Source organism: Diadema antillarum, unplaced genomic scaffold, assembly GCF_040938485.1.
Source record: "Diadema antillarum isolate AM-2024a unplaced genomic scaffold, OU_Dant_1.0 scf00000201, whole genome shotgun sequence".
Classification (NCBI taxonomy): domain Eukaryota; kingdom Metazoa; phylum Echinodermata; class Echinoidea; order Diadematoida; family Diadematidae; genus Diadema; species Diadema antillarum.
This window is the reverse complement of record NW_027271090.1, coordinates 1,602,891-1,617,262: the sequence shown is the minus strand read 5'-3', so window position 1 is coordinate 1,617,262 and position 14,372 is coordinate 1,602,891. Positions and strand designations below refer to the sequence as shown.

Genomic DNA, 14,372 nt, shown 5'->3' with positions numbered 1-14,372 from the left:
AGGCGCAGGCAGGCACTGCTAGCCTGAACGCGCAGCGCGTTCGTCACTACCAAGGTCACGCACGCGCGTGTTAAGATATACCATGTCCGTGCGGGATGCAGGAACACCTTGGTCCAAGCGTTGTCGTAATTCGACTTACGCAGTTCTGCCTGATTAACATCGGAAAATTCATTTCGAATCTCGACTTACGCAGTTCTGCCAGATTAATCGCCCTCTCTCCTCAGGAATTTTGCCAAAATCACTTTCTAAAAATAACTTTCTGTACCGATTCACAACTTATTTTTTGGCCCACTTGAAAGAGCATGAGAAAAAACACACAAAACACTCAAAACCTGAAAATCGACCAAAATCGACTTAGGGAGTTCTGCCAGATTACGGCCGACTTATAGTAACACAAGATAGAGCCAAAGACTACCAATTGTCCAGGTAATCATTTCCTCCAAAAGCAAGAAAATAACCCATGAAATACAATATCTCCTTTGAAACAAATCAAAAGTAATTTTTCATTTGAGCTTGAGAGGCATGTTTTCCCTTTGATACTACATGTCACACACTTCCTGTCATTATATGTATGTGTCTCACGTTGAGCTGATCATTAATGAATAAGTCAGAACATCCCCCCCCCCAACAAAAAGAAATAGAAAAAATATTTGCTCATCCTTGGTATCAAGATATACTGATCCGTACACATTACACATTATACATAGAGGGTGCACTTCATCACCAACTGACAACCAGATTGCAACTCATTTTCCTTTCATTTCCCACCTATATTACACAACGGATGGGCAGTAAAGTTGAGACTCAGTACAACATCTAACAATTGCTCAGCTTGGTAAGTGACATACAGGTGTACAATATCTCCCTCCTCAAAACACCAGTGGGGGTAATCTTCCCCAATGACCATGAGGTCTGTGAAAGAGTTTCTTTTGTCTCTGCATCGATCCCATACGCAAGAAGATGTGCCTCTAATGCAGACACGAAACTCGTACAGGCTCGGCTTCTTTGCCAGCGCACCTGCAGCCAGGACAGATGTGTGGAGGGAAACAGCGGCACAGTTCACAAACCAAGGCAGGTGCACATCGTTGTGGCGAGGCGAGATGAACAGGCGCTTCATCCAAGGTGCTGCTTGAGGTGCGGCTTTGCAGATCCGTGAAGCACCATCACTTCGAATCTCTGGTGAGAGGCCAACTCCCAAGCACAGCCAGTCCTCCACGATCAAGGGTGTACATCAGGTTGAAGTGCATGGGCGCTTCCTTTTCTCTGTCCACCTCTATCTCCAACAATCTCTTTCATTTTTTGACATGATTCAGAGAGGGATGGATTTGCACCAAACACATTTTTGTGCAGCAGAAAGACATGATACACAGTTCTCATATCTGTGGCTGCCTCAGATTTAGAGGGGAACACCAAGCAATGTCATTATTTATATCAATCAAGAGTAAACACTGCTCTCCCCTTTCAAGTTCTCTCGGCCTTGATGCACATGGCAAATCCTGTTCGGTTTTCAAAGACACAGAGCTACAGAAGAATGACTTGTGAGTTTCATCATATGTATATGTATAGTCATAATATATTCAACCCCAGTTCACACTGGTGGGGAAACATCTAATCATAGTCTTGCTTTGTTTTGTTCTTTGAGAGAGATACAAGAATTTCCAGGGAACTCTAGGACTTTCCTGCAATGGATGTTATGGGTTCAAGCTCATTCTCCGAATGGACCACAACATGGACGTCCGAGGCTGGTGCCGGGGCTGGTGCCCCAACGGGATAGCTCTCTGCCGAATCAGAATCCGTCTCCACATTGATCAGGGCAACCACCGGAGGATTCTCTCCTCCTTCTGGAACTCCGGGGTCATTTCCCTCTTCGTCGCTCAGCTGCACCGGTGACGGGGGCGGGGTGGTGGTGGGAGGTGCGCCTCCTACCGCGCCATGTTCGCTCATGCGGTCAGACTCCATGCCGGCGAGGAGGGGCGTGTTCTCGTTGGGGGAGTCGCCGGCCTCCGAATCCGACTCCTCGTCCGAGTCGGCCACACCCGGCGGGACCACCTTGCGCTTGCAGATGGGGCAGGTACGGCGGTTGTTGGTGAGCCAGGGGTCGATGCACTTACAGTGGAATGCTGGATGGGGTTGGAAACAGAAATTGCAATCATTACCTCTACACCACAATACAGTCTCACACTAGTGGTGCAGAATCATGAAACACATTTACAAGCATCAGCAAGACTCAAACAAAATTGGCAGACATGTAATATTTCTACCTCCAGTCCACCACATCCTCACTCCCTCCTCCCCCCCCCAACACACACACACACACACACACAAATCCCTACAAGATGCATACATATCATAGGGATGGTACAGGTTTGGTTGGGACCTGGTTTGAGATTTCTTACTGTTTTTTGAGATAATGACAAACCTCTTCTGAAATATGGAAGAGCATGTACATGTACACTGTAAATAATTCCATGAAGAATTCAATGTTCATTTGATGAAAACTGGTACCGTTTTGAAATGGCCGAGATATTAAAAACAAAGAGATCTTTATAAAAAGGTGGGACCCACCTTTTATTAGGATCGCTTTGTTTCACACATGTTTTGTACTTTGTTTCTGGATTACTCAGCCATTTCAAACCCAATTTTCATCAAAAGAACTTTGAATTCCTCTTAGAATGGTATGCTCTGTAGAATTTTTCAGTGGTTTCTTTAAATAGTATGTCGCTAAAATTTAAAGGCTCAAGTCTCATCTCCACCAATACTATACCATCCCGTGAGGGCTCACACCAAACTGTTATCTTCTCACCATGATTGCATGGCAGTATACGAAGCTTCTGCCCCTCTTCATAGTCATCAAGACAGATGGCGCAAACATCGTAGTCGTCACCTATAGGTCAGGTACACAAGGAAGAGATGCACAGAGTGTAACACTTATTATCGAGAGCATCACATACCGGTACTGAACTGTGCCTACAAATACACATACTGCATACTGCCTACTGAAAATGCCCTTAGCATTTTACAAAGACTTCTGGCAGACACATTTACAGGTTTTGCTGCAGTGCAACATTTAGTCCAAAGAAGAGTAAAACATGCATCTGCATTCTTTAAAAACAAAAACAAACAAGAGACCCGCGGGTCACGCGCTCACCTGAGCATCGCAAGTTCACCTTCCATGCATTCTTGCAGACTCTTACCTGAGAACATTGGAAACCTATGGTGGGGGTAGTTTTGAGATCAGGGGCATGGTGTGCACTAACTGCGACCAGCCCCAACGTGCAACGCAGCGTGTTGGGGCTGCGCCGTTTTCGCATTCAGATCTTAATGTTGTACAAAACGGGTGCCGTTCCGGCGCTATATTTCCTTAATTTTTCAACAAAAACTACTAGGAATACTTACATGGTTCGATTAAACCTAAATGATTCAAATCGGCGACTGTTTGATGCATTTCGTTACTTATGATGCAGAAAATGTTGTCTTATAAGGCGAATTATCTTCAGCTCACCGATGCTCACTAACGTTGCATGCTAGCCTTTTGTCAAGGCCCTCTCGCTGTGTGTAACGGACGAGCGAAGGGACGAGCGAAGCGAGTCGCGCTACCTTACTCGGCTGGGCTCTCTACACCATACAGCGAGAGGGCCTTGACAAAAGGCTACGTATTACTCGCTACATGCGTAGATGCTTACTAACGGATATACACTTTCAAAATGGTAGCACGGCTCTCCCACTAGGGCAGGCTGCTTACTCCTAAAAAATGTGGAAAATTTTGCAGTTTCCAGATAAATTGGTGAAAAGAACCAAGGCAATGGGGTAATGTATATTTCATTTTTTATTGTCACTGTGTTTATGATAGGAATTTACCCATGATTTATTCGTGAAGTCGGCGTATGTGGCAATAGGGAGTTGTTCGTGATTCTCACTTTAGCGAAACTGCGAGGTAGCCGCCAGGACCCCGCCGCATCATAGCGGCGCGGTCTCCGGGGCTAGGTGTGCACTTACAATTGTACATATTCCATCACACTGGTAAAAATACCTGCCAAGTACACTGTACTTTATAGAATGTTGGATTATGCAGCTTGGGAAAAAAGACTTAAAGCCCTATCACTTTTGATTTGACCTAGAGAAAAAATATTATTTGATATTCATTAATTTAGGAGGTTTGGACCGCCTGGGGCCCCCAAGGAAAGTATGGTGCCTATTCAAACACTTTGAGATCTTATCCCTGTAGGAATGCTACTTGACAAGTTCGGTGAAAATCCACTATGTTGTTTTCACAAAAAGATGAAAATTTAGGCCCGCATTTGCCCCCCCCCCCCCCCCCATCCCATCCCGCTTCTTGGGTCTCAAGGGGGGGGGGGGGGGGGGTAGGGAGGGCACGCCTGATTCTCCCATGAACAAACTTGAAACAACAGTCATCAATATACTGACTCATTGTATTAACTTAGCTCAATCACTTCCAGTTCTAGAGAAAATCTGTAAAGATTCCGGGGGGGGGGGGGGGGGGGGCATGGTGCCCAATTGATGGAATTGGGATTCTATCCCCCTAGGGATGCTACCTGCCAAGTTTGGTGCAAATTAGTGATAGGGTTTTCAAGAAAAAGATGAAAATTTACAATTTCGGTCCAAACTTAGGCCCCCTGGGGCCCCCAGGTGGGGTATGGTGCCCATTTGATGGGAATGACATTCTCCCCCTAGGGATGCTACCTGCCAACTTTGGTGGAAATTCATAATGGCATTTTCAAGAAAAAGATGCAAATGTACAATTTGGGCCCCCATAAGAACCCCTCCCCACCCCTCCCCCTCCCCTGGGTCCCAAGGGGGGCATCCCTGATTCCGCCATGAGCAGACATGAAACTACAGTCATCAATTTACTAATTCATAGTATTAACTTAGCTCTATCACTTCTGGTTCTAGAGAAGAAGATTTTTCAAGATTCCTTAATTTTGGGAGGTTTGGGCCCCTCCGGGGGCCCCCCAGGTAGGGAATGGTGCCCACTTGAACAAATTGAGATCCTATCCCCCTAGGGATAATACCTGCCAAGTTTGGTGAAAATCAGTCAAGGGGTTCTCAAGAAGAAGATGAAAATGTAAAAGTTTACGCACGACAGACGACGGACGCCGGACGAAGAGTGATCGCAATAGCTCACTTGAGCCTTCGGCTCAGGTGAGCTAAAAAAAAAAAAACACACACACACACACATTGTGATTTTTCAACAGTTTGTGTCCCACTCGTCTATACGTTGACAAGCTAAGCAAAAAATAATTATAATGATAAAAAAGTGACATTCATTTTGAGAGGCTAAGCACAACAAATCAATCATTACCCCATCCCCTTCCCCAACAAAACAAACTTGTATAGTAATATTGTAGCGAGGAAAATCTCACCCTTCTTAAACTTTTTAATTGGCAGCTTTTTAAGGTGGTCACGTGACAGGCGTGCCCGTCTTCGACGTCTCTGGTCTCTCACGTACTTGGCAACCTGGCGGAGAGAGAAAGAATGATGTGAATCTAGGGAATAAACATTTCATGCCATCATCCTACAATTTAATAACTATCAATCAAAAAGTGAACTTAACTCGCCAATCATACACACATGTTATGCTATGTAATATAAAATGTCCCTTTTTCTGTCACTTTATGCCTTGCTAAATAAATATGCTTTGATTAACACTTCATTACTTTGAAAAAAAAAAATCCTAACCACACACACAAGAAAGAATAATTTAATGCCAAGCATACAATATTTTTCTTCCTTTTGAATTCAAGGAAAGAATTTTGACATGTACATGGAAGTGAAAGGGTATATGTAAAACGAAGACACTGATACATCATTTCACATGCATTAATGTGACTGCGACCAATACCATTGCTAAAACCTGCTGATCTTTGAAATTCAATAGTTTTCTTATTTTGATTCCATTTTAAGAAACTTATACTGTCCAGTATTTTGTGATTCTGCTTTTATTTTACTCTGTTCACTAAAGTCAATTTGAAGATGATGGCATTCAAGTCAAACACACTGTTGTCATACTTTCCGCATGAATCTGCCAGAGTGAAAAATTCACAGAAATGAAACGTAACAATTAGGGCCTTTCTAATAGTGTTTTACTAACTTGACTTTGCTAATTGCCCAGAAATTCATGTTCACTGCCTTTTCAACTAAATATAACAAAGTAAGCTACATTAAATTATAATGTGTCAAAGTCTGAATTCAATAAATTGATAATCTTGATATACAGTACATTTTGTAATATAGGATTGGCAGAGGGTCCTATGCACATACATGTATTTTGTCATTTATCATTCATCATTAGGTTGCAGCAATAAAATAGAGAAAAAAAATAAAGTTCTGTTATTTGTGTATGCTGAAGACTTCATCATGCCAAATAAAGGACACATAAGTCTCAATTCTCAAGAGTAATCTCAATCACAAATCAAGAGAGAAAAAGAAGCATCAATAGTAGAAAATTTAACAACAATACACACACTATCAGGCATATCATCATCGAGCAAGAAGACAAGTCACTTCAAAACCATCAAGACTTATCATGCATTTCAACAAGCCACAAGCATCTCAACAGCTGTGTAAAAATTTGCACACATCAAATGCAGCACAAACCATGTCTTCCTGCAAGTACACGCCTGTATTACATAACAAGCAACTCATCTTCAAATGACATCACATCCACAGGGGACAAAGCGAAAACAAAAACAGGTCATTGAATAGTGAAGGTAGGACTGAGCAAAGAATTACTCGACTGAAGTGGGGTAAGATCAAGTCTTCCTAAAACACAATGCGAGAGCACTTACATTGTACAGCATTATTACACATGCACCACTACATGTCCATATTTTCAAGACAATTGATACTGTCAGAGTATAAAGGTCCCATGGCCAAGGCTCTGGAAAGTTCAAATCCAGTCCAACTCACACATCTGTGGAGATGTCATAGTCTATTATGTCCAGTTTTGACTTTCAGAAATACAAATGAAAGTTCTTCACTACATTCGAGAGACAATATCCAACATTACTTTCTAGAAGAGCAATGCAGATACTAAGAAGTGTTTCATCAAATTTAAAATGTCCTGTCATAACTAAAATAACTAGAAAAGCACTGAGAGAGATTACAAACCTCTGCCAAGCAGCTCATTTCCATCCATGCTCGCATGCTGATAATTACCTTTTCTCCAACTTATGATTAAAGAAACCTTACATTTACCTCATCTACTAGCAGCTATTGAACTAGCTGCACACTGCACCTCAAGCATGCGCTCAATGTGCATGTGCACACCTCAAATATACACAGCTCGAATTCCACTGTTCTTTTGCCCTATTTGCCAATGATAACCATTCAAAAGAATTGAAAAAAGTGTCCTAAATCCAGACAGCTACTTGTATCTGGATTACTATCAAAATTGAATCATTTGTTTCTTGTGTCATTAACTCTTCCAGTAAGTCTTATCCATATCTATTTGCAACTCTTTGAGTTATTTTGCAAACAGACAGAAAGGCAAAACCAATGACAACAGAGGCAGAGGTACTTGCTATTACCATTGTAACTTATGACTATCACGTTTACTTTGTACTACTGTTACCATTATTATAACTATAAGTAATATAGTTACTATTACAGTTACCACAAACTGAATACTTACAGAACCTATGATTACATTTACTAATAATGATTACTTCTTCTATTACTATCACTGTGATTACACAGCAGAGAGAACATTGGTTTGTCTACTTTGGAAACACTCTCATTTGATGAAAGGAAAAAAGTGTACTCACTGTAGTGTACATATGTAAATTATCATTATGTTAACAAATTATAACAAGAAATATAAAAACTTCAAAGAAATATGAACGAACAGAGTCAGAATTTCCTTATCACCTTGCAGATTTGAAATCATATATTTCACTTTCTGTCCTAGTCAAAAGGAAACATATTCTGCCAACCCATTGGCAGTATTTTTTGAGGTAGCATGATGCAGTATGTCCTACAAAAAAAAAAAACACACACACACACAATTGCATTTCTGCATTGATAACTTTCAATATCATTAAACTGCCTGAATGCTATTTCAGGGTCTAAAAATTTAATATCTCATCTATATTTTGTAGGAAACCCCATTCACTTTGGTTATATGGTCACAGAGATATGTGGATCGTTGTAAAGCATGTCATATGTCCCTTTCTTCCAAGTTTAGCACTTGATGCTCTTAGAACAACAATGGACAGAACTTGGAGGGAAGGGATTCCTGACATGCTCCACAAAGATCCTCATTTCTCTTTGACCACCGAAGCAAAGTGGATGTTTTTCTCTTTTTTTTTTTCTTCTTTTTTTGTAAGATGTGGGTAATAAGTTATTGTTTCATACCCTGAAATTATATTCAGATTGATTCACTATTTTGGGGTCCTATTGTAATTATTGTTGGGATGGGACAAACTGTCTATTACACTTTACGGTATATCTATGTTGTTGCTGGTAAGGCAAGTCTCAGAAAGAAAGTCCAATTTCAGATCTGTGGTCATTACCTATATAGGACTCTTTATGCACGGAAGTGTGCATGAAATGTGACATGCATCTGACAAATTACATAACATGCTCTCCTTCTTCAAATCTATTGTCATCGTCCACTGATAATGTTCTTCTGTTCTTGTCTACAGGGCCTCTTCAGCTGAATTATACACCTGCCAACATAAATGGTATTGACTTTCTTCTCTTCCCTGATCTCTCTCCTGATTCCTTTAGCTTCTCCGTAATCTGTCACTTTCTTCCACACCCCACCCCCATGAACAACAATAAATCAAAACAATGCATTCACAATCTACCGCAATTAAACTTGGGCTCTAGAAAATAAACCCACGCATTCCTTCTTCCCATTTCACACTGTGCCATCTTTCAATGCTGTAATATTTTGTTTATTTTTGCTCATTTTATCTCTATTTGTATGGGAAGAAGACCTGAGTCAAGCTTTAAGGATTACTTTTTGTAGTCCTCATTTTTGATTTTGTGCTCTTGGGGAGAAAGGGGCGGGGCTGACGTCACTCTCTACCGAGAACAACCGAGCTGCTACTCACCGTGAAGATTACCCAGAAGACAAAGCAGGTTGACATAACGATAATGAAGGGATAGAAATAATACACATGCGGGAAATCGCCGCCGCCAAAGAGCGTCACCGTGTATCTGCCGGAGGAGAGAGGGAGATGCACACCCACATTTTGGAGAGGAAGAAAGACATACACAGACAAATGGAATAGACTGGCTTTTGTTCATCTAAACCTGAGTGTAACAAGTGTGTGCACACAAAGTTCTGGCAACTTAGGGAGTATCGCCAGTCTCAGTTGAAATCACATAATGGCATGCTGTATGAAGTGTATGCTTGTTACATGGAAGGGTGTCACTGAGGCTCCCTAGGCGAGTGATCATGAGCGCAGGAATAAAAGATGGGTGAAAATAAGAGTTGCTTCCTATTTTTTCTGTATGATATAGTGATGATGAGGTGCGTCTTGGTACTGCAATGCAATGCTAATGAATTTGTGAAAGAAAACTCTGGGGATGTGAAGAGAGAGTAATACATGTACAGTTTATGTAAGTGTGTGGTTTTTTTAATGACATATTGGTGGTGACAGTGATAGTCAGTTATGAAATGGATATACACACTCATGAGAGTTCTATGTGGCTGTGGGCATTGACCGTGAGGATGAGATTTTATGAAACATAAAGTAAATTTAAGCTAGTTACTAGAGGAATATCAAGAGCTTTAGATGAGTAAAGTCATAACAGATGTAAGGGAACAAAAGAAATAGAAAGTAATTCAGAATCCATATGTAGCACTCTCTAAATTTCGACACTTTGCCAAAATGGGTCATAGTCCATTTATCACAAGGACTACATCAGCATAATGTTGGCTCCACTGCAGGACTGACTTTATGCAGCTTCACAACTCTTTTTTTCCAAAAAGACCCTAATAAAAGATGAGTTCTCATCCTGTGCATGCCTTTGATTTGTGTCCATCATGCCATCACTCCTCATGACAGCCTGGAGGTGCGCAGAAACTATCCTTGAGGCCTGGTCGTCATAGCAACCCCACTCTCTACTACTGCGAATCTGCTGTTGGCTGCTGGTTCAATGAACTGCTTGGGAATCACACAGCCAGAGCAGGCATCCAGAGCAGGCATCCAATATACTCGATATAATGAGGGACCCATTCTACAGGATACATATTCAAATAATGAAAGGTATGACCACTAGTAGTAACCTTGGCAACAGCTTCAGTGCTCACAGCACTTTTGTTACATGCAGGATGTTGCCATAGTAACAGCAACTATTGCAGTTGCATTCACTGCAAATATCTTTTATTAACAAGGCCTCGCGTCTAAATGAATGTAATCTGCACAAGCACCAGTGAAGGCCCTCCTTCTTTCTTCTTTCATTCAAAGGTATTTCAATTGAAATAGGATTAGTAACAATGTGTGCCCCACTGGGACAGAATGTTATTAAAGCTTGTGGGTAATGATTTCTGTTTCTTTTATTTTAGTATCATCAAATGTTTCTAACATGAAGCTTATGCAATAATTCATAATTTAACCCTCGTGACTTCAAAAGTCCCACCAAACAAAGGTTTAAAAGCTGGCCTTCAGATTATTTAATAAACATTTCAGAAAGAAAGAAAAGAGAATGGATTTACAGTGCCGATGTAATCCCTCATATGATACACGTATGGTAGAACACCAAGGACAAAATTGGCCAGTTCAAACAATACAATGATCGGCTTCGCGAGGCGTGGGGGAAGTTTCTAATTTTGAACCTATTCTTGGATTTTGACAATCAAAAAGGAAGCAATTTCAATATAAAACATGCCATGTTTGACTCTATATGATTAATTTCTAATCATTTCCAGCCAAGTTACCTCATTCAGCAGTTTTCTATGCTCCAGTGTCTGTGACATAATCAGGGTAACATGATGACAGATAGAAAACACACATAAAGTACATGTATGTGTGCATCTTACTAAGGCCTCTGCTGAATAGCTGTCTGGGGGGAATTCTACAGGTGGACTCACTTATTCGCTTGCACTGTGGGGCGCACAAGTTCCAGCAAAGTTTCTGGCAGAGGGTCAAGTCGTAATTTGGCCATCCCCCAGTGCCAACGGTAAGGGGTCAGCGAATTGGGGGGAAACACCTTAAAGGGGATGGCTAGTAACTGATCAGTGGGAATCAGTGGGAATGCTGAGGGATGATTGTTCCAATCCTTGTGGGATTCATTTAAGAGTACATTATATATCTATTCTTGTGTGAAAATTATTTGCTTCAGAATGGTCTCATATTCAAGTAATGTGCAGTTTAATGTTTCCAGGTAAGCGTCCCTGGTCAGTGACGGGGCATTAATCTGCACATTACTTGAATATGAGACCGTTCTGAAGCAAATAATTTTCACACAACTGTAGATATATAATGTACTCTCAAATGAATCCCACAAGGATTGGAACAATCATCCCTCAGCATTCCCACTGATTCCCACTGATCGGTTACTAGCCATCCCCTTTAAAGCTAGAACAGATTTTGTTTTTGTGGGGCCCCATCTATAGAGATTTATGGGAGATAAGCATGGCGACATGCTCACATTAATCCTCCACCTTACTGTACACTGTTCACCTAATTCAAGTGGCACCAAATAAAAGTGCAACAGATGGACTTGATTATGATATGTACAGTAGACCCTTGGCTACTTGAAGTGGAAGTGAAAACACCTGTCAATCAGCTATCAATTTCAGCTGCTTCCTTTTATGTGTTTCTGGTCTATGACTGAAAGACACCTATCTAGTGTACAGTGGGATACTGATGTCCCTGGGGAAGGTTCATTAACCCATTGAGGATGGACTGATTTTGCTACAACACACATTTCCCACTGACACTTGCCCGAGTATCCACGGGACTCGTCCTCGATGGGTTAATTACAAATACGGAGGAAGGCAGGGCAACTAGGAATACTGTTCTAATAGCATGGCTGTTTGTTTGTTTGTTTGTTTTCATACGACTGTCATTGACATTCTGTGAAAAGTGAAGATGTCAAGAAATTGTAGCCAACAATGATTGCGAAAAGCGTATAATGTGAAAAACATCTCTATTTAGATATACCTTAAAGGTTCTGTTTACCTTTGGGAGCAGTTATTATAAAAATGTTCAAATTATCACATTTGATATGTGTAGGTCTGTTGAATCACAAAACATCCTACCACATGAAATTTCACAATAAAGCCTAAAACATCAAGAGATATCAGTATGTTTCTCAATAAACCATAACTGTAGACAGTTCAGTCTGGAAACATTTTCATTATAACTACTGTTCTCATTTTTGTGTATTTAAAAATTTACTTAACATCGAATATACGGATTCAAATTTTGTACAATGGTTGCTTCTATCCCTAACTCACATTTTGAGACTATTGTAAAGCACTAATGCTGGGTTTTTGTTTCATCTGCAAATGGTAAATTATGCCTTTAATCAGTTGTTACCGCAGACAGAAGTCTAGGAATTATGCCTTCAGAAAGCAGTTTATCAGCAGAGGGGGGTAATTATTCAAATTAATGATTCTTGCTTCACGTTGTTTTAATTGCAACTGATTAACAAATTCCCTATAGACATAAATAAACACTGATTATTTAAGGTTGTCAATAGCTACACATGGGCATGCCGTAGAAACTCGAATGTCTATCACGCAAAATCTGAATATTTGGATGTTTGATTGCGTCAGTGAAGAGCAATTTGTCAAGGGGGTTTTTGTTGAAATACCCGTATAGACATCTTGATACTGAACACCTACAAGTGTACTTGTAGATTCAAAACTCTTTGTATATTTAAATAAGTGTTTACTGCATCCACGGGGAAGAGCATTACACTGTGCAGTCTGCCAAGTTGGGCAATTTGTTAAAATCGACTCCCCCCTTTTCCCTAATGTTAAACAGTCTAAATGTTCCTTAACTCGTTGAGGACGAGTCCCAAGTATACTCGGGCAAGCGTCTATGGGAATTGTGTATGTAGGAAAATCAGCCCATCCTCAATGGGTTTTGATAGAGGTACAATAGTTTACACACATCTATAGGCTAGTATTGTACTAACTAAAAATTGCGGAAACATGCCGAGGCATACCATTCTTGACAACTCTTTTCGAACAACTGTACAAATAATTAGCTCACCCATTCAATGCCCTCGACCTATAAACTCCTTACTGGGACATATCAAGCTCTCTTTGCAAATAAACATTCATCTGCAAAATTTGTCAGAGTGCTGGCATCTTAAAGCAATAAAAAAATGAAAACTCAAAGAAAGTCTTTGTATTCAGCCACAGAAAATGACATCTTCTTATAACCAGGAGTGTGAATTTAGAATGAAAGAGAGGGCCTGAGATACATCTGCATGAAGCTATTTTGTACACATGAGGGTCTGAACTTTGATACTGCCAGGGCTTGAATTCGGGCTTTTGCGTGAAAAAACTAGCATCCCTGTAACTACGTTTGGCTTAAACTGGGACAGCATGTAAAGACGGGGTCACGACTGGGGCATCAAACTGAAATTCTACACCTCATCATGTGTCCAAAAGGTACAAATACATGTAGTAGGTAATATGTCCAGTATCCATCCATGCAGAGAAGATAACATCAGACCAACAATGAGTTGGTTTCGAGCCCGGAATGCTTCCTGAGAGTTACCATGCAGACAGGTACAGTAGCAACATAGGGACTGCAAAAATGAAGTGTTGCCGTGACAACCAGACTATCAAGCATCATCTGCAATCTCCGGGAATGAGTCAGCGAGGATATGCCGAGTGGGAATCTTTGGGAATCTACCCATAACATTGCCGTCCCCCGCTGGGAGGGGCAACGAGACGCATTATCGGCATCATTCGAGGGCATCGCACATCCATCACACCACAGAGCTTCCGACCCCCTGGCCCTGGGACGACGACTGTGATCATCTGAAAAAACATACAAGACAGCGACACTTTGCCAAAAAAAAAAGAAAAAAAAGTCGAAAAAAGTGGAAGTTTGTATCACAACTGCCCCCGGGACAGGCAACTCTATGACTCACGCTGCCTTCTGCTTTGAATGCTTTCACATCGAATGTTCAGAATACATCCTCTCCTCTGGGGGCTGTTTTTCTTCACAGTGGGTGTTGCTTTAACTCTTTTACTGCCACCAGTTACCAGCTTGCACACAATATGAACAGCATTACATGAGACACAGTCTTGGGAGGATTAAGAGAGTTAACTCATCAGAAGACCAACAGGTTCAATTCATAAAAAGGTTCCCAAGACACTTGCATGAGATTTTTACTGAAAATTTGCACATCTTGCTCTTGTATGGAATATCTTC

At 41.0% G+C, this 14,372-nt stretch overlaps 1 protein-coding gene across 2 annotated transcripts in view; it reads right to left on the bottom strand.

The window, feature by feature from the left end:
- Positions 1–388: 388 nt before the first annotated feature.
- LOC139723876 (E3 ubiquitin-protein ligase RNF13-like) overlaps positions 389–14,372 on the bottom strand; it is an 84,399-nt gene continuing 70,415 nt past the window's right edge. Inside the window, exons 7-10 of one of the 2 annotated variants that reach the window (XM_071635084.1) lie at positions 9,078–9,183; positions 5,382–5,475; positions 2,804–2,884; positions 389–2,120 (exon numbers count right to left, since the gene is read on the bottom strand). In XM_071635084.1, the coding sequence (XP_071491185.1) occupies positions 1,669–2,120; positions 2,804–2,884; positions 5,382–5,475; positions 9,078–9,183 (733 nt within the window). In that variant the 3' untranslated portion in view covers positions 389–1,668. The remainder of the gene's footprint in view (positions 2,121–2,803; positions 2,885–5,381; positions 5,476–9,077; positions 9,184–14,372) is intronic. The other variant, XM_071635083.1, reaches the window with a different exon arrangement.